The sequence below is a fragment of the Siphateles boraxobius genome, unplaced genomic scaffold, assembly GCF_051911475.1.
Source record: "Siphateles boraxobius isolate OS27281-9 unplaced genomic scaffold, OSU_SipBor_1 25, whole genome shotgun sequence".
NCBI lineage: Eukaryota > Metazoa > Chordata > Actinopteri > Cypriniformes > Leuciscidae > Siphateles > Siphateles boraxobius.
This window is the reverse complement of record NW_027508866.1, coordinates 19,949,434-19,974,741: the sequence shown is the minus strand read 5'-3', so window position 1 is coordinate 19,974,741 and position 25,308 is coordinate 19,949,434. Positions and strand designations below refer to the sequence as shown.

The following is a 25,308-nucleotide window of genomic DNA, read 5'->3' as shown; positions in this document are numbered from 1 at the left end:
GTCAGAGCCCGTGCTTGGATCACTTTAGCTCATCCGCTGACAGGAGGGGGTTCTGGGAAACGCTGAGATGAGGAGAGGGGAGCACGCCAGCACCTTTGACATGCAAATCTCCGAGAGCTCAGACAACAGGTGTCCAGTGCGCACAGCCACAGTACCCTCTTTCACCTCTCCTCATCCCTCATTCCCTCGCACTCTTCCCTCCGGACCCTGCCTGACTCACTAATTACTGACGCAAACAACCATTCACCAACTGACAAGATGAGAGCATCACATTTATTTCATGAAAAACTGCTCAAACTTGAATTTGCATACAGCAGGATGTAAAAAATTGAGTGTGAATAAGAAAGAAAACAGGGAAATTAAATCTAAAATATCTCATTTCTTATCAAAGTGACGTGTGGATTCTCCCAAATAGTGCTGGAATTCAGCTGGTTCCTTTCAAGGGCTCGGAAATGTTAATCTTTAAACCACTGCATCAACGAAACCAGTAAATATGGCAAACACTTTACAATCAGGTTTCATTTGTTAACTGTTAACATGAAATGCCTTAGCATTAATATGTTACACTTTATTTTAAGGTGTCATTGTTACAGTGTGATTATACATTAAGTACTAAGTAATATCAATGAACCATGTACTTACTATATAATAGGGTTAGGATTAGTTGCATGTAACTATCCATAATGTATAGCTATTACTACATGTAATAGACACTGTAAAATAAAGTGTTACCCATTAATCTTAACAAAGATTAATAAATCCTGTAACAAATGTATTGCTCGTTAGTTAATGCACTGTTTAATGTTAACTAATGGAACCTAATTGTAAAGCTACCAACATATGATACAAAAAATTAAGGGCTACAACTTATGTCAGTGTCCGTGTTACAGAGTGATTATACATGTAATTACTGAGTAATAATATTACATACTACAGGGTTATGGTTTGGTTTAGGGTTAGTTGCACGTAATTATGCATATTTTACTGTAGATAACAGTAACTACATGTAATGTGTAACAAGGACACTGAAGTTACAAAATTAAGAATATGCTTGCTTCTCTCATTAAAAATATAATTTTAGCTTTATTACAGCATTGTTTTTGGCATTAAATCTATATGAGAATACCTCCTCAACCTTAAATGCATGTGATTTCCCACAAGAATATTGAACCTAATTCTAAAAAGCTTAATAAATATGACACCTGGATCATCAGCGCATACAATACAGCCATCGATAGAGCTAAAGCATGCATATTGAATGTTAGTTTGTGGTTCCTCATAGTGGAATATTGGGTGAATGATGTCAGTCAAATGAAATAACATCTGATATGAGCTAGACCACTTCCTCTCAAAGAAAAAGACTGGCAGCAATAATGTCTACACCTCGACCAATAAGCGAATACATGTTATCTTCCCATAAATGCTCATGAAGCTCATCTTACAAGAAGCCATAGCAAGAAGAGAAATAAAAAGTCTCATAGTGTTACAATTGTCTTGGCTATTCTATTTACATCAGAGAAAATAAATCATTGATATTTAAAAAATATATTTTTTCTTCACCCTACAAAAGGTCAGAGTATTGTGCCCTACAGCATGCCTTCGTTTTTAGTAAATCAAGATGGCAATGTGCAAAAACAATCTCTTGGACAGTCAAAAGTCATAATTATACACATAGCTAACTTACACATAAGATAACATTGGACCGCAAAGAGAAATACTAGATGATTATAACTGGAACATACGCACAGAATGTACACAGTATCTGTCATGACAGAGTGTGCAAACCTGCTTGCCTTATATAATGATTCTCCCAAAAGTTCATTCACTGGATTGATTACAATTGAAGGGAATTAAAATCAATTTAGCAAAATAGTAAATTCTGTTTTCATTTAGGTACTAAGTTAAATAGTTTTATATAGTTAATGTTTTCAGCAATGTCAGAGAACATGCATCTGTACAATTTTGGTCATGTGATGCAATCTCTCCCAATTCTGCTCTAGTGTTCGAGAAGGTGAACTGCAACTGAATTTGGGATAAATAAATAAAAAAAGCTCAATAGAGTCCCTTAGTGGGCAAGGCAATGCATTACAACTGAATTCAGAAAAATATTTTCTGCCAGGCAGATGCAAAATCTTCCACTCATTTTGATGCCAATGACAAGTACTTAAAGAATTAATAACGTTATTATTTACTCACTCTCATTTTCTCTGAAGAATATTTACACAGCTCTGAGCTGAAGGTAAGGAAACACCATGAGCATATTATGTCATATTAACTTGTAAGACATTTTAATGCCAGATGGGTCACTGTGGAGAAGGGCAGTGTAAAGATTCTTCAAAATTGATGATTTTTGGATCCACTGATAAAAATAACATCATGCAGATTTTGAAATAGGATGAGGATGACATTGTTATTTTTTTTTGGGAGAACCATTCAGGCCAAACATTATTTTTAGGCCTAAATTTAAGTTTCAGGTATTTGAATTGCTTATGAAATTTCCATTCATTTGAATTACGCAGTTTAAAAAAACCTATTAAACTTAATGTGATGAATAATTGTCAGTCATACATAAATAAAGCAGGTAAGAAAAAGTGCATATTTCTGCACTTACTTGCATCTATTTGATTTTATTTAAACATTTTCAAAATATATTCATCCAAATTGCTTATAATGAGCATAAATCGAGAAAATAATTAAATGTATTCAGTTAAAAAGTATGAATAAGTAATATTCAAACAGTTAAAATTTATGTAACAAACTGGATTGATTGATGATAAATATATAAGGTTATTGTGCATTTAAAACGTTCAGTTTATTAGTACTATTACAGAAATCTTACCCGTTTCATGCATATATGACTGACAAATCTGTGTCATATTAAATGTATTAGTTCATTTATGTTAAAACTGTGTAAGGATGAAAATTTGATATGCAATTCAAATACAATAATCTTTAATTTAGGCATAAATATTAAAGAACAAAAACAGACAAATGTAATCTCCTGAGGAAGATGGAGGAAATGTACTTGCGTCCCACTACAGAGTGTCTTCGGTACTTGCTAGCAGGAACCATAACTAGTTTAAACCGCATGAGAACATCTGCATTAGAGATCTGAGAGTTGCTTTTGGCTATTTGTCCTTCATTTCCAAACATGCACATATACATATAATCCTGTAAACACAATTTAAAGCTCATGATGTAAAGTTTCATCCTCTGTAATAACTTCTCCTATGTGACTGTGACTCCCACAAGTATAGTTTGCTCATGTGAACTCCCCTCTGATGCGAAATCCTGAGAGTGGGGAGGCAGGAGTGGACTGATGCCAGATGTTTTAGCACAGTAAACATTCCCTCTTCCAGCGGTTTACAGGTATGTGTCGTGCTCTAGGCTGCTAAGACTCTGACTGGAGCTCTGCAGGAGCTGCGAGAGGTTGTCGCTCTGCAATGCTGGGTCTCTGGGTAACGGGTACGGATTTAGGGGAGGCGAGGTGTTAATGGTGTCTTTATTCTTCTCCGTTTTGCTCTTCTTGACTTTTTTCCCTTTGTCCGCCTGGCTGTCGGGGGTCTGCGGTGCCTCGACGATGATTGTGGGGTTTTGTTTGAGCTCCTGGCGACTGGGCGGCTCGGCGGCCATGATGGCTTTGGCGCCGTGCATTCTGGGTGGGGATTTAGAGTGCAGCTCTCCGCGGGTCTCCTTCCAGCGCCGGAGCTGAGAGAGGTGCTCCTTCTCAATGTCTCGCTCAGACACGGGTAATTCAATGACCTGACAGGGTGGGCAAAAGAGAGGGAGATATATGTCTTAAATGGTCAATAACAATAATAGAAAAGGAAATAATACTGTATTGTCAAAGTGTACGTTTACACGACAACGATTTGCTTAAAACTAAGAAAAAAACGGTTTTTCCTTTGAGTTTTCCGTGTACAGGCGACACCATTGATAAACCGATGCCCATTCACACGGATCCACGAAAACGATTAAAACGCTGTATTCTGCTGCCAGAATGAATGGCGATGAAACACTATAGATTGAACACGTAATACGCATGTGCAATGCATAACTTCATAGTCTTCAGAGATTCACGTTTTTATTGTTTACACAGAGACAGTTTTCAAATGTTTGCGTTTTCAGCCATCCAAAACACTGTTGTCGTGTAAACGAACGGCCAAAACGCATAAAAAGCTTAACGTTTTTAGTTGAAAACGGTGTTGGGTAAACAGCCCCAAAGTTGATATTGTGGCTTTATATTTGGTCAGACACACAGACAGCGAATTTCTGATAATTCTGGACATGCGTGTTTTGTCTATCATCAGAGCGGCAGCATCTGAGGCAGTAAGTGCATCGCATTACGTTTTCATAAACTTACAGGTTATAAAGTTTATTGTGGCTATGTGGGCACTCGGTTTTTCTGTCATTTAACCAAAGTCTCATGTTATGCTATGTTGGCTATGAATCGACGACAAGTGCTAGACTAAGACACTCTTTCTCTGCTCCTGAAATACATAAAACATTAGACGCAATATCAAGATGCAAGGTTTCCATCCAACAGCGTCAATTAAGTATCCTTTCTGAGGATTATGACAAGGTAAATCAAATGTTACTCAAGGCAGGCATGTGCCAAAAAGACATGTTACAACCAGCAGGAAGACAGGTTATATTTGGCTGTTGCTGTCTACACACTGCACAGTGTATAATGTATACTGCTTACTATTTCTACTCATAATTATCATTCATTCATTCATAATTATAAGAAAAACTATGCAATATGCAACAATTCCAGTGGTAGAATTCTACATTGTTAATCAGTGAAAAAAAAAGAGGATATTTTGCATGCTTAATCCATGTTTAAAATTGGAATTCAAGTGTAACACATAAGGGTATATGTGTGCGATACCTCTTGCACTAGGAAAACATCGTGCATGTATCGTGGCTCAATAGATCTGAGCAGCTCCATGGTCTCGTACTGGCCCTGACACGCCTTCAGTTTCTCTTGAGATCCCAGCATGAACTTCAGCAGCACCAGACCCACTCGGAAGATGATCTTCACTCCTGCATCACACAGAGGCATTTGCATTTCCATTAGGTAACAGTGTATATATAACTTTGGCTATGTTCAGACTGCAGATGTTTTGCAATGCGACCTCAGTCTGAACAGTCAAATCAGAATTCTTCCGACCTTTACGTCACTCTGGATCAACATTCGTCACAATTCTGCACTCATGGGAGTCACTCACTTCAAAGATTTTACATACCCGACGTTAGTGAAGGACAGTAGTGTCAGAGCTTTTTATATTTATATAGAGAATACTATTAACATTAAATAGCATTACTGTTTTTCTAAAATGTGCCAAGTAATCATGTTTTTTTCCTGGCTCAAAACAAGACGTGTATTTTTCGTAGACCATCAAACTGTGTTTCCCGGTGGACCTCAGTACCTCTAGGGAAGATTTTTTTTACATTTTAAAGATAAATTAATTAATCTGGTGCACTTTGAGTCACCCAAATACGCTGTTAAAAATAAATAATCCACCTGCCAAACACCCTAACCTATATGATATTCATTGATTCAGATATCTGCAACTGATCATCACATTAAAATTATTCAAATTCTCAGTGTTATGCATCATAATATGGTAGCATATCACACTGAAGTAGGCTGATATAAAATTGACATTTATTTAAAATAAAAGTTCTGGATCTTTCATTTCAAATTCTCAAATTTGATCAATGCATTCAATTAGATTAATAAGACACAATAGGGCTGTTAACAATCAAATTAAATCATTTACATTGAAAAATTACAACTGCATTAAATGAGATTGTTCTAAATATTTTTCTTAAATATACAAATAAGGAACGTTGAAAAGAATGATACTTTGAAACTAAACCGCAAGTAGGTGGCGGCAGGCGACCGTCTTAATGAATCGGTCATTGAGTCATTCATTCAAACGATTCGTTCAAACAGCTGATTTATTCAGAATGAGGCAGTTTATGAATGGGTAATTGAATCTTTGACTCAACCAATTCTTTCAAAACGCTGAATCATTCAGTAATGAAACACGGTTGAGTGTTGCTGTGAGATGTGCTATCGTTCTGCTGTGGTCTTTATTTTGAACTATTTTCACTGCTGAAACAGAACAAAAACAGTCATGTGTCTAAAATGTAAGTGGCTTCATTTGAACTATTTGTTTATTGAACTGTTATGAAATCAGTAGCTACGTTTACATGGACACCTTTTGGTTCAAATGGAAGGAAATCAATTGATGAATCCGAACACGGTGTTTACGTGAACGATAAATAAAGGAATCGGGTTGATTTTTTGACATGCGCAAACTTCGCGCAGAACTATTCTCCTCTATTGGTTCTTTATATGTTTTAAACAGCAGACTTAATATTTATCCGTCTCTGGTCATGATTTAGAGACAATGAGCATATGAACCGTTTTGCCGTGCTGCTTATATTTATCATGCAGTAAAACACAGTCTTTATTAAAAACCACATTATGACTCATCGGTCATCCACCCTTGATTAAATGGAATGTTATTTTTTTATTACTTGGCCCACCCGACCCAGTACCATCGCCAAACTATACGGTTTGAGAATGGACACATGCCACTGTGGAAAAAGGGTATCTGAGCATGTGACAGTGACTGCTTGTCCGAGTTTTGTCGAGAGCCAGAGGCGGCACGAAATTTGACTGAGGTGGCCGCCTCATAATTCTCTATGCAGGAAAAACCCTGCAAGTAATAAGAAGTAGATTTGACTGGCAGTATATGCGTTTGCCTGCACACCTCGAGTAAGCAAGCTTTGGGTTAATCAACCAAGAGTTCAGGGTATATGTGACGGTAAGTTAACCTTGCTTTCTGGAAATCCCTTTGAAGTGAGGATGTTAAACATTTACACATCTGCTTTGGCATACAGTTAATACACTCTGCAAGTAAATGTCACAAGTACCAAGGTGCAAATCCCCCCTGTGGAGGGGTGAGCTGTCAACAATGGACAAAGTGCACACAGTGTTAAAGTCTCACCCTCACAGAAGAACATGTCCCACACGCGCAGCACAGAGGCCCAGGGCAGCGTTCTAGAGAAGGCACACATGAACCACTCTGTCATGTAGAGGATAGGGTCAATCTTGTGTTTCTTCAGATGCCGGTGGGCCACCGTGGACACGCGCTTGAGCAGAGCGAACAGGATCTCGCCATCTAACTGGATGGCCTCCTGTGCAGACAAGGATGGGGAAGAAACAAAGAAAGATGAAGTCTGGGATGTATTGCAGTGGATCCATTTCCCTATAACCGGTTTTCATGTTAAACAGATTCCCAGCATGCAAATGATCTGTGATGAATGAACAGTTTCACTGATAAGTTTCTATAATCTGACACTGCGAACACAAGAACATGGATGTGTTAAACAAATTTTGACAGCAACAATTCACACGCTAACAACAGAAACGGTAAGAGGAAACCCCGTAGGCAGAAGCGAGTGAGAAAGAACGATAGAGAGAGAGGAAGATCCTGATGTTGGTTTTATCTAGTTCACTCCTTATCTGACAGGCAGGGCCCTGCCGCCCACTCTGGAGCATTTGCCTGTTGACTCCTGAAGGTCAGGCACTAAAGACCTCTCATAATGCTGGATTGCACTGGATTCCTGGTAATGGAACAGCCCCCCCCCCCCAGAAAAAAAACATTACGCAAAAAATATATATATATATTTATTCCTTAAAACTACAAGTAAGCCCAATTAACTAAAACCCTAATACACGTCCAAGAGCGACAGGTATCCCACTCACGTTGAAATCCTATTGGTCCACAAACCTGAGATCAAACATCAAATATGTCATGATTGGCTGTGACTGTTGCATTTTCTCTTTTAGTTCTATTTTAATCCTGACATCTAAACTCATGACGGTTGCCATATCGATAACTACAGCAACAGTTTAACCAGTTTTGTGTCAGGAATTGTTAACCAGAACAGGACTGTTTGTAAACCACCAAATTATTTTTAGACAGTGCACACTCAGAGCGGGACGTACCCAACAATTCAAGACCAGGTAGAACTTGTTAGATGTGTTTGTAAGATGGAGTTTTGTAGTTTACAGTTGGTTAAGTAACATCCCAGCTTTCCAAATTTAGTCCAAACTTCTGATTTGTAATATTAGTTCAACTCTTCTAACTTAAAGGAGAACTCCGGCGCAAAATGAACCTGGGGTGTAATAACACATCGGTACCGAGTCGACTGTTCTCTGGGATTTGTTTTCATGATAATCGAGTGTAAGAGTTGTATCTCTATAAACTGTTTAGCTTATAACGCTAGTAAATGGGGCATATAATAAGTAAAAAGAGATCGCTAGTTAATACCACTAACAAGGCTCAAAATAGCCCCACACTAAGACGGTAGCATAATGAGGGTCTCTACATACAAACCGAAGCACTGAGAACTTTGTAAGTGGACAGACAGTTTAATAATAATATACTTTATAAAGACAGTACCATCGCGGAGCCATCTTTGGAAAACAGTCTCGACCAGTCGAACCACAAACGCCGTGTTACGAGCTGAACTGTGAATTGGAATCTCACAGTTCAGCTCACTTAGCACGGCGTTCGTGGTTCGACTGGTCGAGGCTGTTTCCCAAAGATGGCTCCTGCCTGTATACGCGATTGTACTGTCTTTATAAAGTATATTATTATTAAACTGTCTGTACACTTACAAAGTTCTCAGTGCTTCGGTTTGTATGTAGAGACCCTCATTATGCTACCGTCTTAGTGTGGGGCTATTTTGAGCCTTGTTAGTGGTATTAACTAGCGATCTCTTTTTACTTATTATATGCCCCATTTACTAGCGTTATAAGCTAAAGCTAAAGTTTAACTAGGAGAGCCTGGTTAATCAGTTCTGCTGTGAAGCATACAAGAGAAGCAACCTTTGAACTCTGATCACACTGAACAACAGCTCTCTACATCAGCATATTTCCCTTGGCAGAACAGTGCAAACGCAACCTGAGAGAATCAGCATCTTGTCAGCGATCGATCGAGTGTTTTGTCAGGATGATTGATTGCTCTCATGTGGATCTGAGGGTTGACAGCATGCAGATATGTTCTGAGTGGAGGAAGACTGTGTGTTGTCTGCTCTTACCAGGCCTGCGCTGTAGTATCCGGGCAGATACTTCTCACAGATCTGGACCAGACCCCAGAATGCATCCTACCAGAGCATGGCCATAAAAGAATAAGAGACCAGAACAGGGTATAAGCTTAACTTGCTTCTGTACTCAACGTATTTAAACCATTCAAGCAAACATATATATGTATGTATGTATGTATGTATGTGTGTGTGTGTGTGTGTGTGTGTGTGTGTGTGTGTGTGTGTGTGTGTGTGTGTGTGTGTGTGTGTGTGTGTGTGTGTGTGTGTGTGTGTGTGTGTGTGTGTGTGTGTGTGTGTGTGTGTGTGTAAGGGATGTGAGAGACCAGTCGATTAAACAATACTAGTCAACTTGGAAATATTAGTCTTTTTCATATTTAAAATATAAATAAATAAATATGTTTGTGTGTTTATATATACACATGTATTTATGTATGCATTTATGTGTGTATTTATATATGTGTATATATGTGATTCGATAACACTTGCAGCCTTTATATATAAAGCATTACAAAAGTATTTTAATGCATTAATTGTAATTATGCCTGTAAAGCACCTTATAATGCATTGTATAATCTCATTAATAATTACAACAACTGTTATGCTGCATTAGAATACTTATAATATAATATATTCCTTGTTACACCTTGAAAGCATATAATGCATTAAAACACAAGACAAACAAACAATTGATGTAACAAGGCATTTTAACTTGAAAATGAAATAATGCTTTCATAACTTACTATGAAAATAAATAATGCACTACAACATACAATATGAATACCTTTATAATGTATTATACATAAAGGCTTCAGAAAAAAGGGTTACTGATAATTGTAGTGTTTTGTTATAACACATAAAACAGTACAACAGATAACTGTATATATCAATAAATAATTGATGAGAGGCATCCAGGGCACAAACACGAACCTCAGCGGGCATGTGCATGAGCAGCACTGCGGCTATAGGGGCCTGAGCCTGACAGTAACCCTCCTCCGGTCTGTGCAGTGTGTACGCCTTCAACACCCGGAACAGATCCTGCTGCCTGCGCACACACAGATCAATGCGTTATGCAAACAGAAGGGATGAGGTTCAGAGGCTGAGGCTTGTAGGTGAAGTGACGTACCCATGGCCTCCTCGAGCTACAAACATCTCGTGGAATGGAAACTGTCTGTGGAGGTCTTTTTCGATCACGTCCAGCCATTTAGGATCTCCTGGCTGACTGTCCAGCTCCTGCCAAGTCAAGTCACATTTGTTTATATAGCGCTTTATACTGTACAGATTGTTTCAAAGCAGCTTCATGTTGATAAAACAGGAAAATAAGTGTTAATGTAGTGTAAAGTAGCTCTAGAGAGAATAATACTGACATTTTTCAGCTCAATTTTGTTTCAGTTCATTTCAATAGCTGTCAATGTTGCAACGTTTATCAATTACGAAAGTGGTTCAAATTATTCAGCTAAAAGTCAGTTCAATATTGATCCAATAACAGTGTAGATGTTGCCAAGAAAGTGTTCATCCACTTTTGTTTTCAGTGCCAGTGCAGATAAATCGATAATATTACTAAATATGAATTGCCTTTTAAACCCCCAAACACAATAACTCATTAATGACAGCACAAGACTTAAACTCTGACTTAAACTGACATAAACAGATTTGAAATAGCTTTAAAATGCATAATGCGCACAGATATTATACACAGAATAAGTGAAATATTATTACAATTTAAAATAACTGTTTTCTATTTGAATATATAAAATGTAATTTATTCCTGTGATCAAAGCTGAATTTTCAGCATCATTACTCCAGTCTTCAGTGTCACATGATCCTTCAGAAATCAATCTAAAATGCTAATTTGATGATCAAGAAACATTTCTGATTATTATCAGTGTTGTGCTGCTTAAATTGTTTTGAGAAAACCATGATAATGTTGTTTTTTCAGGATTTTTTGATGAACAGAAAGTTCAAAAGAACAGCATTTATTTAAAATAGAAATGTCTTTACTGTCGCTTTTGATCGATTTGGATCCTTGCTTGATAAAAGTATTAAATTATTTGGCTGAAAATATTGAAACTTGCCTGAAATAAGGTGTCTCAGAAGGTGGCATAATCAAGTTGTTTTGGAACAGTGGCGTGGTGCTACCAAAGGCTCGAGTGCACGGGTGTAATTTCCTATGGGGACAGGGGGGACATAATTTTCAAAATCCCGTTTGTGTCCCCCCCACTTTCAAATTCGTTTGTTCTGATTTTTTTAACCGCACACCGTCATCGCCACGGAGGATCAGGAGATAGACTGTGTCGATGTGCGTGTCCGCGGCCAGGAACATCGCGGCCACACTCTAAAAAGAACTCATTGAAAGTTCTAATGAGCGGGTATCACGCTGTCTGTTAATGATCTGACGCGCACACACACACACACACACATACACAATCCGGTTCTCTTTCGCGCTTCAATAATAACACACACATTTATGCCAAAATGTCCGTTTTGTCAATTGTAGCCTATCCTCACAAGAACAGTCTAAGTGAGTTAAATAAAATCTTAAATAAAAGTTAAGAGTAAATGAGAAAATTAAATGCGTAAGATCCTGTCATCAGCGGCAGATCTTAAAGAGACAGCATCCAATTCTGTCTGTTACTTAAATTAACCAAAGAATGAAGAGGAACAGAGCAAATTACTCGCTGATCTGGTCCAAAGAACGTTTGTAGCTTTACAAGGATTAATCTATATTTAATTTATAATTTATGCAGGGAAGTTTTTGTGGAGTTTTTTTTGCTTTATTTTTGTAGTATTTTGAATGAATGTTTTTAAAATAGTATTAGTAAAAAAAAAATCTAAACAAAATTCACTTGTTCAATCATTTTGGCGCCCCTATTGAGTGGCGCCCCTAGCATTTGCCTATTCCGCCCATGCCACGGGCCGGCCCTGGTTATACCCTTCCTCGAGTGGACAAACCTTGGAGATACTCTGTCTCACCTGAAATTTGCCCAGATTCTGTTCTTTCTTCACTTTGGCTCCAGAAAGATAAAGCCACGCACGACCTCTGAGTGATGGAGGGATGCCCTTCTGACAACGCAACTTCACCTTCATGAGATGGAGAAAGACAGTGGGATTGTAAACTTGTATTTTAGGATGCCCTACGACCCTTAATGGCCAATGACATTTGCCATGAGCCATTGCACAAATATTAAATGAAACTGAGCACTTGCACTCCTTTATACTTTAGTGTGAGTGTTCATTTAGTGTTCTTGCATAACTCACTACCGCAACAGCAGTAGACATATTAAAAAAGAGCATTTCATTTCTATATTTGCTTAAAATGGCATTATTTTGATGGCAAAATGTAACTGGAATAATTATGGTTTTCGCAAATATTGGCGACAGGCCTTGTCGAGCTGAATTACAGTAATTATGCGTGAGCTGCAGATGTGGCGTCTAGCTAACTTGTGAAATGACTCAGTGTTTAATCTGGAAGGTTAGTCACTGGAGAGAGATTCAGAACCAAGAGAATCATCAATGAGAATTATAAAAGCAAATGGTAAAAAATGCCATTTAACATATAGAGACTAGTGGTGGTCACAGAGATTTTGTGCGGGCCTGGTCATAACTTTATCTGATTCTATTAAACAGTTTGTGAAGCACATGGTTTGAGATGTGTAGTCAAATTCCTAGGATAACATCATGTGGACATGATTGCTGTTGTTGAACGTTTTATGAATGTTACGGCATTCTCGAAAGCATTTGAGCTATTCCAGAACAAAAATAAAACCTGTGGACAAACACAGGCCTGTTTGTCAGTGTCCAACCTTCTTGTGTTTTTTGGCCATCCACTTGTCCCAACTGTTCAGCATATCCAGCCATTTGGCTTCTCTCTGCCGAAGCACGTCTGGAGGAATATCATCACTGTATCGAGAGAGAACAAAGAGAGATAAGATCATTTATCTGATATAATATGCATACAAGCACACCCACACATACAAAATCACGCATGTTAGCAAATACGGGGTTAGGAACGGAGAACCGGTTCTTGTTCAGAACAGACGGTCATGACAATCTGTTCTATTAATGGTAATGGTGTATATGATCTGTGTTTATGAAAAATACCCTGACAGTGTTTTCTGCAGAACATCACTGCTACTGAATCTACAATGGCAGTTTTAATCAGCCTAACATCTCAGAGTGCTTCATGACTAATCATAACCACGCTTTCTTCATGTCCAGCTCAACAGGAAACCAGAAACCTGTTACTGTGTTATGTGTAGTTAAATATACATTTCTTAAAGTTGTACAAAAAAATATGAAAAGCAGATTTAAAGAATTAAAAAAAAATTGCTTCTAATCCCTATATAGTACATTTAGAAGCTCATCCTTTCATATTTACAAACTCATCCCTACATATTTACACTCACCCCTATTTATTTACAAATTCATATATATATATATATATATATATATATATATATATATATATATATTACAAATTCATCACTATATATTTGCAAACTCACTTTCATTTATTTACAAACCCATTTTTATATCTATACGTTTAGACATTCATCCCTATATGTTTAGAAATCTATCCCTATATATTTACAAACTTGTCCCTATATCTTTAGTAATTCATCCCTATACATTTACAAACTTGTCCCAATAGGTTTAGAAATTCATCCCTATATATTTTACAAATGCATCCCTATTCATCCATGCGTTTAGAAATTCATCTTAAACACAGGGATGTTTTTACAATACATTGTCTATATACAGTAGTCAACATTTGAAGTGGATCAAAACCTTTCATCAAAGTTATACATGAATTTTGAACAATACTTAGGACAACTTTGATGGATGAACTTTTTTGATCCACTTCAAATGCTGACTACTGTATTTACAAACGCATTGTCAAGTGCATCCCTATGTTTAAAAACGTATTCAATTTTTGCTATTCATTTACAAACCCATCCCTATATATGTTTAGAAGCTTGTTATCTCTTGACCTGATATGTCCACTCCAACTATTTGAAAAGTATAACGTGGGTGTCAAATTAGCTCAATTGAATCAGAGTACTGTAGGCGTCATCATATGTTCACAGGAAGTTCCTCTGACGGAAACTCAAAACACAAGCTGCTTTCCACTGCTGAAGAAAAATCCCCCATTTTTAACTACTGCCGTCATGTTTAAAAACTCACAAGTCTTCAAAAAATGACTTGGTTGCACAACCTCTATGTGATGTTAATGTGGGATGACTGTTTATAAGAATGTTCTGGCCAGATGGAGATCACAGGGGAAAGCCCTGTTTCAGGGAATCTTTCATGTGTTCATGTGACCCCAGCACCTCGGCCCAAAAGCCTTTTTAATACATCCAGCTGACAGACACACCCTTACATATGAGATTGAGTGGCTTTATATTAGATAAAACAGGAAAATATTACAATACAGAGATTTACAGTCATTTTTCTTCAGAAAACGTGAGCGCATGTCTGTACAAAACCTGTCACTACAATTAGGGTTAGGGGTAAAAGCATTAGAAACAACACTTATATTTGCTCTGGTCCTGCTTCTGAGTGTCATAACTGCAGCGATCGAAGCTCTGATCGGTGGGAGGACTGACTCAGGTCAGAGGAGATCTGACATGTTAAGCACTAAAAATATATTTTGACAGCGCTTTTACTTATCAAATGGCAAAAGATTAGCACACAATGAATGAAAGAAGATTACACGATTATTACTCAAAGCCCCCGCTGAATAAGAAACAATGACATGATGCTGATTAACCATATGAAAACAATACAAAAAAAGAAAGAAAAAAAAACGGATTTCCAAGAATGTGGGACACATTTTTAAATTAATTTTCTTTTCTTTATTTTGGATAATCTTATTCTTCCCTGATGGATGAAAAGTATGTTGGGGAAGTCCAACGCATCCAATAATCCTTTGGCAAAAGGTTAGAGACAGGACAGGCTGCGTAGGTCTTGAAATGGAAAGCAAATATACTCGCACACCCACTGTGTGTGCACAGATTACGCAGTCCAGATTGGATTATCGTCAGCGATCAGATTACAGATGACTGCGGTTGTTTATCAACTGTTTACTTTTCCCGTGTACGCAGGTCAAGCTAATTGTGTTATGCTTAAAAAACAACACAAAGACGGAGATGAATGTAGGCTGGAGGATGGACTGAAGTACAAGAGGAGCGGTCTCGTGGAAAGGGTAGGGCATGTTCACTTTCACCCAACAAGTATCGTATAAGTACTCTAAAAGTGTTTCCTTTCACCCAATAGACACATTCTTCAGGTCAAAGCAGAAAAACTGCAGTTAGTAGAGGAAAACAGGAAGCACATGACTGCAGCGGGAAAAATCCCTTCGTTCCCTTCCAGGTACTCACTATATATGGCCAAAACAACAGGCAGACAGACAAACTGGCTGACTAAAGAACTGAAAGTGTCAATGTTAATATATGTAGGGCTGCCACTGATTTCTAGTTGACTAGTAATCATTTCTTTAAGCCATTAGTCGGCTAGTCGCAAGTTTAGATGTTAATTTAATTAAATGTGTGTGTGTGTGTGTGTGTGTGTAAAATGGTTTTAGTTTCAGAGCTGAGAAAGAATATTGTGTAATATTGCTAACAATAAACATTTTCCATCAACCTATTTTTAAGCAAATTTTGGGATTTTGCACAAAAAGAAAAAGAAAAAAAAACCTTGATGAAAACACCAAGATGCGCATACAGAGGATGTGATTGGATAACTGGACTAACCAGTGGACCAATTTCATTATACAGCATCTCAGATGATGTTTTCATGGTGGCCGAGAGAGCTCAATGCGCTGCAACTGAAGAAAACACATGCAAATAGAAAAACACCCGCAAATTTAGAAAACATCTTCATCAGTTTCACAACACGTGTGTTCTCCAAATACTCAACACAACCGAACACAGAAACGCACTGCAAAAGTTCACAACACAACCAAATACAGAAACACACTTAAAATATGCGTTATATCTTTGTGTGTGTCTCAACTTTAAAGCTTGCCATCTCATCTTTGGACCATGCGTTACCTAACATTTCTTATGAAACTTATTTAAACATAACATGACAACATTTGTATAATATAACTGATGTACAGATTAACATCTTTCCTTCATGTTCTTTTTCTCTATCTTTTTTATTTATTCTAGTTTTCAACTCATTGTTCTTTTCTCTTTAGTATTCTGATGCCATTTAACATATTAATACATTTTGTATATTGTATACAAAGTTCTATGTCATAAACATGTCATCTCTGTATGTTTTGCAAACATTTAAAATAAAAATAAAATCAAGTAGACTTTTGAGCTGTAAGCACGTCCCAGCCGGGTTCGTCACTTTATTGGAGTTCCCTGGAAACATTTCCGTTGTGGTCTGGGTTATTTGCAGTGCATTTCTGTATTTGGTTGTGTTGTGAATTTTTCCAGTGCGTTTCTGTATTTGGTTGTGTTGAGTATTTGGAGCACACGTGTTGTGAAACTGATGATGTTTTCTTAATTTGCGGGTGTTTTTTCTATTTGCATGTGTTTTCTTCAGTTGCATCGCGTTGAGCTCCCCCGTCACCGTATGTTTTAGTTATTCTGAAATGCCTGAGCCAAAGTCGATCATTAAAATATTGTTTTGGTATAATGAACTCCCAGAAGCGTCTCACACGATTGCGTTCTCAAACACCACGCATCCGAACACAAGATAACATGACAGTGTTTGTTGCGTTTCGTTCTGTGCGCTCTGAGGCACAAGTCCTTTATGATGAAGGATAAACGAGTCACAGTGTGTTCCCCGCCAATTTTGCGGCAATTCCCTAGGAAGTGACGAGTTTGTTCTCTTGAACAAATGGAATGGAAACACTGCTTTATTTCCAAATGTTTTATGCGATATTACAATTTTGTACATAAGTTAAATTCGCACCTTTGGATGGAAACTGTTTATATTTGTTTATATGTGCACACTTAGATGGGTGAAATGCAGAGCACAAATTCTGAATATGGGAAACCATACTTGGCTACACTTCACTTCACTAATAATAACGCATATTTATCTAGGTTAATGTTAGAGCAAGCAGTCATGTAAAGTGGCTAATGTTAGGATACTTCTTACATGTTTCATATGATAAGCCATGTTTGAGGTTGATGAATGATAGGCGAACATTTGAATTTCCTGCCCGACATAATTACCATATGGGTCAGCCGTGTTAACTGGCTGTGTGACTTTGCCACTTCCTGTGCAGGCTTTTTTTTTTGCTACCAAAATTTGTGTGTGTACACAATACAAAACAAAAGCACATGAAGGCAGCATTAGCCTCCTCTAAACAACTATTGTTTGGTCGACTATAAGAGGGCAACCCTAATCATATAGATAGTTCAGTCTAAATTCAGATTGGATGAGCCATGTTCAAAGTGAGAAACCCTCCAAAAAAAATATTTTTGGCCATAAGTTCCAGTCAGTTTGGAGGAAAAAGTTCCTATTTGTAAAACATCCCAAAATCAGAGAACATCATAAGACACAAATACTGAATGATGAAGCTCTGTTGTGTGCTTGCCGAACGTGAACAAGTTCACTAAAAACGCTCCCCAGAGGCTTGGCGCTCAGTTTCATCTCCATGGCAGTAGTAAACAAACGGAGGGAAACAAAAGCCAAGAGGTGAAATATCATAAATGAGTCCTCTCCATAGAGAAGTTCAATCGTCATTGTCAATTGTGCAGACAAACTGTCCTCGTAGCATAAGCACAGTCGTCTTTCTTTAACAGACTTTAATTTCATTAAGCATGAATGATTTTTCTGTCATGATGGTCCACAGCAAAACAAAGACTCCTCAAAGACCTCTTTTATATGATATTCGAGGGGAAAGAAAGAGCGATGTGTGTGAGATAGAAGGAAAATTGGAGAAAAATGCTATTTTCCATAAAAATGCACATAAAGGGCCAAAGCAGATTTTTCCTACAGTCAAAGTCAAAACCAATCTAATGCATTGCTTATGAGATAGAGAATCAGCATATTTCTGAGGAATGGATTTTGATATGGTAAAAGAAAAATGGAGCTGAGAGGATTTACACAAATGAAAAAAGCTATACTATCTTTCAAAAGTTTGGGTTGTAAGGTCTCTTTGATGATTTGAAAGAAGTCTCTTTTACTCACCAAGGATGCATTTATTTGATCAAAAACAGTAAAAACAGCAATATTGCTAAATATTATTACAATTTAAAAGAACTGTTTTCTATTTGAATATATTTTTTAAACTGTAATTTATTCCTGTGCTCAAAGCTGACACATGATCCTTCTAAATCATTGATGCTCAAGAAACATTTCTGATTATTATCAATGTTGAAAACAGTTGTGCTATTCATATTGTGTGTGTGTGTATATATATATATATATATATATATATATATATATATATATACTGTATATATATACAGGTCCTTCTCAAAAAATTAGCATATTGTGATAAAGTTCATTATTTTCCATAAAGTACTGATAAAAATTAAACTTTCATATATTTTAGATTCATTGCACACCAACTGAAATAATTCAGGTCTTTTATTGTTTTAATACTGATGATTTTTGCATACAGCTCATGAAAACCCAAAATTCCTATCTCAAAAAATTTGCATATCATCAAAAGGGTCTCTAAACGAGCTATTAACCTAATCATCTGAATCAACTAATTAACTCTAAACACCTGCAAAAGATTCCTGAGGCTTTTAAAAACTCCCAGCCTTTTTCATTACTCAAAACCGCAATCATGGGTAAGACTGCCGACCTGACTGCTGTCCAGATGGCCATCATTGACACCCTCAAGCAAGAGGGTAAGACACAAAGAAATTTCTGAACAAATAGGCTGTTCCCAGAGTGCTGTATCAAGGCACCTCAGTGGGAAGTCTGTGGGAAGGAAAAAGTGTGGCAAAAAACGCTGCACAACGAGAAGAGGTGACCCGACCCTGAGGAAGCTTGTGGAGAAGGACCGATTCCAGACCTTGGGGACCTGCGGAAGCAGTGGACTGAGTCTGGAGTAGAAACATCCAGAGCCACCGTGCACAGGCGTGTGCAGGAAATGGGCTACAGGTGCCCCATTCCCCAGGTCAAGCCACTTTTGAACCAGAAACAGCGGCAGAAGCGCCTGACCTGGGCTACAGAGAAGCAGCACTGGACTGTTGCTCAGTGGTCCAAAGTACTTTTTTTGGATGAAAGCAAATTTTGCATGTCATTCGGAAATCAAGGTGCCAGAGTCTGGAGGAAGACTGGGGAGAAGGAAATGCCAAAATGCCTGAAGTCCAGTGTCAAGTACCCACAGTCAGTGATGGTCTGCGGTGCCATGTCAGCTGCTGGTGTTGGTCCACTGTGTTTTATCAAGGGCAGGGTCAATGCAGCTAGCTATCAGGAGATTTTGGAGGACTTCATGCTTCCCATCTGCTGAAAAGCTTTATGGAGATGAAGATATCATTTTTCAGCACGACCTGGCACCTGGTCACAGTGCCAAAACCACTGGTAAATGGTTTACTGACCATGGTATTACTGTGCTCAATTGGCCTGCCAACTCTCCTGACCTGAACCCCATAGAGAATCTGTGGGATATTGTGAAGAGAAAGTTGAGAGACGCAAGACCCAACACTCTGGATGAGCTTAAGGCCGCTATCGAAGCATCCTGGGCCTCCATAACACCTCAGCAGTGCCACAGGCTGATTGCCTCCATGCCACGCCGCAATTTCTTTCTGTGTCTTACCCTCTTGCTGGAGGATGTCAATGATGGCCTTCTGGACAGCAGTCAGGTCGGCAGTCTTACGCATGATTGCGGTTTTGAGTAATGAAACAGGCTGGGAGTTTTTAAAAGCCTCAGGAATCTTTTGCAGGTGTTTAGAGTTAATTAGTTGATTCAGATGATTAGGTTAATAGCTCGTTTAGAGACCCTTTTCATGATATGCTAATTTTTTGAGATAGGAATTTTGGGTTTTCATGAGCTGTATGCCAAAATCATCAGTATTAAAACAATAAAAGACCTGAAATATTTTAGTTGGTGTGCAATGAATCTAAAATATATGAAAGTTTAATTTTTATCATTACATTATGGAAAATAATGAACTTTATCACAATATGCAAATTTTTTGAGAAGGACCTGTATATATATATATATACCTGATCACCTGTGTGAACCTGCTATAATCCTGCTGCAGGAGGCTTGAGGACTGCAGATGTGAACAGAGACATAAACTGTAATGTCCGTAAGTTGCCTGAGAGTGAAAAGAGTGGCAAATCTTACTGACCACAAAGTTTTTAACAGTAGAAAAACCAGACGTCACACATTGGCTAGTTAGTGTCATCCTCCTAACCTCATCTGTAACTACACCACTGTGTATGATGGGGAAAAAACATGATTGAGGGCCTTTCAGATTAAATACATTTTCTGCCAAGATGTAAATCGCAAGCATTTCATTATGTTACACAAGATGTGTTATCTGCCCAAGTATTACATAAGTGAACATGCGGGGATCAGTGAATGTAAAGAATTTACAGAGCTTTTGGAGATTTTGTGTGGATCTGCTAGCACTCATCAGAGTTTAATACAGACCCAGTGTCTTGAGCTATTTTATCAGCAAGTAAAACTATTTAGACTCTATTGCCTGTAGAATGAACTGAATGAGTCACTGAGCAGTTTTATTTCACAACTAAAACACTTGCAGGGAGGTTCTGCCAAAACAAATCAATGAGCCATTCTGAGTGCTAAAGGGAGTTCACAGCGAGAAGGGAAACGTCCTGCATGAGAGACTGGAAAGGAGCATTCTGTTACAAAGGGAATAAGGGAGATTCTTCATGTGAACTGTAGAGGACTTTCTGTGATTAATTCAAAAGCAGATTCATTTGATCAGTGGCCAAACAGAACTACATTGTCCCGAGCCATTAGAGACACTCATGTAAGTCAATGCAAAACAGACAAGTGTTTGTAATAGAAGCATAAGAAGAGGATGCAGGCAATTTACTAGATCATCTATAGAAAACTAAATATTTGTTGTGAACATTAGTTTGTACACTATATCTAGTCTTGAGACTAATACACTATAGTTGTATAGGGTGAGAAAGGCTTTTTATTTTGAAAGATATTAGTTTTATTGACAATAAAGACATTGATGAAGTTACAAAAATATATATTTCAAATAAATGCTGTTCTTCTGAACTTTCTATTTTTCAAAGAATCCTGAAAGACAGTTTCCACAAAAATATTAACCTGAACAAATGTTTTCAACATTGTTAATAATAAATGTTTGTTTGATTTCTGAAGGATCATGTGACACTGAAGACTCGAGTAATGGTGCTGAAAATTCAGCTTTGATCACAGGAATAAATTATCGTTTACAATATATTCAAATTAAAAAAAAAGTTCTTTAAAATTGTAATAATATTTCACAATATTGTTGTTTTTACAGTATTTTTTATTTAAAAATATTTTTTTATTTGTTTTTCAAATAAATGCCGTCTTGGTGAAAATAAGAAATTCGTTTAAAAAAAATTGTAACAAATCTTAACAACCTCCAACTTTTAAATGGTAATCATTAATGTGTAAATTATACTAAATATTTACACTTTTCTGCTTCTTTGAGCCTCCAAATCAGTAGTAAATTCACAAACAAATTTAAGAAAATGGAAAGCAAATAATAACATACAGACACAGCTTATGATATTACATAACAATATCCGTCCGGTGTTACATGGCTGGAGGAACGTGAGCTGACCAAGCACTTCTCAAAGCTAGTCGGCTTAGAAGAACTCAGCAAGAACAACCACTGGGGACTTTAGTGGTGTTGACCGGTCAACTCATCTGCGCTCACATGGACGAGGACAAGGATTTTCAGCAAAGACTATTCTCACAGAGTCCACTTAATGCAGGTGTGAAAATGTGACACAAACTCACAAACCAAAACAAAAACACCAGTATGCTTCACAGAAACTTTCATCAGTATGTCATTAACAAACATCACATAATCAATTTGGATATATATGCAAAAATGTGATAGATAGATAGATAGATAGATAGATAGATAGATAGATAGATAGATAGATAGATAGATAGATAGATAGATAGATAGATTTATTTAACACCAGCATCTTATTTAATGTCAGCATCTTAAGGCTGTTTTCATGGCAAAAATTCAATTACCCAATAAACACATGATAAAAAAAATCCAAAACCTTTCCAGCCATAATCTTACTAAATAAATCCTTGAACGAAATAACTTCATAAAAGAGCATTCTACTTGTATTATACCCAGGACAGTCCAATAAAATATGTTTTGTAACCAATGTAAGTTAGTATAAAGTGTTACTGATTCTATGGCATAAACTGACATGGATTAATGTCTTTCTTTTACCTCCATAAATGTGACTGCCACTTACTTTTCTCCTGCGCTCTGTTGAGCTCCTCCTATGAACCCATATCTGTCGGTCTGGATCTCCGTGTTGGCGAACCCGTTGAGCTCGGAGTCTGAGCCCAGAGAAGAGCTCTCTTGCTCGGCCAGATTCTCCGGCGTGCCCCGCGGACTCCTGCTGTCCCTCGACTGCACTCCGTTCCCCGACTGAAGCTTAGCCATGATGAATATGCGCTCCAAACGCGACAAATGAACTTGCTTTTGGCCCAAGCAAGAATAAAATGTCTTTTGACACACAGATAGTAGATTTCCTCCTGACAACCGTCTCAAACTATCAACACACTGAGATTTGAGCCTCACAGCCTCCAGTGACACTAACGATACGCCATATCTGATGGTGAAGACATTAAAGTGAAGTAAAACTGAGGTTTATCTGACCCTGACAGGCCATTGTGGATATTTACAAACAGCTAACTTATAGCAGCTATCTATAAACGACAGTTTCACAGAAGACACGTACATAAATACATAATATTGATGAATGTATTAAATTAGCTTAGCAAAGTTAGTAACAGTTAACGTTAATAATATCTCTTCGTCTGAGGAAATCTCTAACGCTAATTTATTATAGCTGAAACAAATTCGACTGAAAGTAAGTTAATGTTTGTCTTCTGTCAGATTCTGTCAAACAAACCACAATTGTAAGTTAAGTTATAAGCTAACAAAGCTAACCTGACGTAAAAAACAACAACACAGCTTGACAACTATCCGTATAGACGAATGAAACTCAGACTCACTGTGTTGTAAAGTCAGCGTTTGTATAATGTTTCTGACGCGATGGTTTTAATCTTATTTCATATAATCTGTGTTTATGAGCGTTTGTATGTGAATAACTCAGTGGCTTGAGCTAAACTCCCAGTCGAGAGCTTTAAGGAGGCGTGGCTGATTGTGCGCAGTACAGTGCGCGCGTGCTTAATGCAGTATTATTTACATCACCTTATAATTGCAAGTGTAAACATTAACATAATAAGCATAATAATTAACTCTATTGATTTGACTAATATACACAGATTTTGACATAATGATAATAAGCATAATAATTAACTCTATTGATTTGACTAATTTTCACAGATTTTGACATATAGGTATTTTTACATCGTTTTTAGTAGGCTACATAACAAACAGCAATGTCTTGTAATTTATGTTTATTTATATATATTTTATGGTGTAGGCTAGCTATTACACATAAAAAATTTCGATTATTAAATAATAGTAATTGTCGTATTAAAATAATTTAATAGTGTTTATTTATTATTTATTTAACTGCTTATTTTGGAGAACAGGGGATCATACTCAAAGTTTTGCCAGTTACTTCGAGCTCAATGGTTAACCATGTCATCTGCACTGATTATTGCCTCTCATTATGGCAAAGCTATTATGCGTGTATCCTTCACATGCTGCTCTCATGATTGACATAAAAGTGCCATAAGGAAGTCGTGATGAACGTGCTTACACATTCAGTTCACATGAGCACGCACACACACACACACACACACTTGGATGTAGGCCAACTGTGTGTTTTGAAGAAGAAAAAAAGAGTTTGAATGTATCTTCTATATATAAACAGATATTTTCAGATTTCAGTGCTGGAAGGACATTATTCAGTCTAAACGAAGCTAATGGCTGCCCTCCTGTGGGTGACTCTCAAATATCACCATGTGGCAGAGGCACGTGAAGCTTATAGACCATTTTGCGGGTTTTACATGCAGTACGAATGAAATGATGTGATAGCACAATCAAAATCTGTGGTAAAATCGGAATCATAATCAAGTCGAGTGCAAACAGAATTCATTTCTGCTGTAAAGATGCTCTAAAAAGACTATAGTGTCATTATTCAGTTCAGTGTTGATTCGGCTGAGTTCAATAAAGTTCATCAATTATGGAATGATTTCAATTCAGCTTTTAGCAGCTATGGAGAAAACAATGACCTCATCATCCATTTCAGTTCAGTTCTCATCAGATAGTGTCAGTGCAGTCTATAATGTTGCAGAATATTTAAGGGTTCACCCAAAATGGTATTCTGACATAATGTAGGCCTACTCACCCTCATGTTGTTCCAAACCTGAATGAGCTTCTTTGTTCTGTTGAACACAAAAGAAGATATTTTGAAGAATATTGGTAATGCTGGTTACCAACATTCTTCAAAATATCTTATTTTGTGTCCAGCAGAAGAAAGAAACTCATACAGGTTCGAAACAAGTTGAGGAGTAAATGATTTCAGAATTTTAAATTAGTATTTATGTAGTATTTCCTTTACATTTTTGCTATTTACAAACACATATTGCGTTCCTGCTAGCTCAGTTTAAACCACATGACACCTCATCATCTGTATTTTTTTCTGCATCTTTTGATTTTTGTTCACAGATTTAGTTAACATCTTCATATCAACTATGTTGCACTGTAACACAAAAGTTGCTGCCTTAATTTTTTTAAGGACAATCAACTTGGATGTTTAAGTCATTTCAACTTAAATTACATTAAACTGACTTTTAAAAAAATGAGTCGAGTCAGTAGATTTGTAAAACTGATATAAAAAAGTTAAAATTGCTTAACTTATTTTGATGAGTTAAAGCAACGTAAAAACATATGTTGTCGAAATTTTTTACACATTCACATTTGCCTCTGATTCTTCAAGATTTCTGAAAACTTGAAAAAGAAAACTTGTGCAAATTACATATTTTTTAAAAAAAGTATATGACCAATAAGTTAAGCAGTGATAGGCTTTCCCCAATAACTCTTCAAG

At 37.2% G+C, this 25,308-nt stretch overlaps 2 protein-coding genes across 3 annotated transcripts in view; one reads left to right on the top strand and one right to left on the bottom strand.

Moving 5' to 3' along the window:
* LOC143750170 (chondroitin sulfate proteoglycan 4-like) overlaps nt 1-25,308 on the top strand; it is a 445,241-nt gene that overhangs the window by 359,182 nt on the left and 60,751 nt on the right. The window lies entirely within an intron of this gene.
* On the bottom strand, nt 260-23,411 carry tbc1d10ab (TBC1 domain family, member 10Ab). Of its 2 annotated transcripts, XM_077243044.1 has the most exons (10): nt 23,303-23,411; nt 22,534-22,896; nt 12,933-13,029; nt 12,103-12,210; nt 10,256-10,362; nt 10,060-10,174; nt 9,127-9,192; nt 7,026-7,215; nt 4,892-5,046; nt 260-3,762 (listed from the first exon to the last, which is right to left on the bottom strand). In XM_077243044.1, exons 2-10 carry the CDS (start codon nt 22,725-22,727, stop codon nt 3,364-3,366), a joined length of 1,431 nt encoding a protein of 476 aa, XP_077099159.1. In that variant the 5' UTR covers nt 22,728-22,896; nt 23,303-23,411; the 3' UTR covers nt 260-3,363. The 2 variants fall into 2 exon arrangements, with proteins under 2 accessions (XP_077099159.1, XP_077099158.1); XM_077243043.1 differs by lacking the exon at nt 23,303-23,411 and having other exon boundaries at nt 22,534-22,876.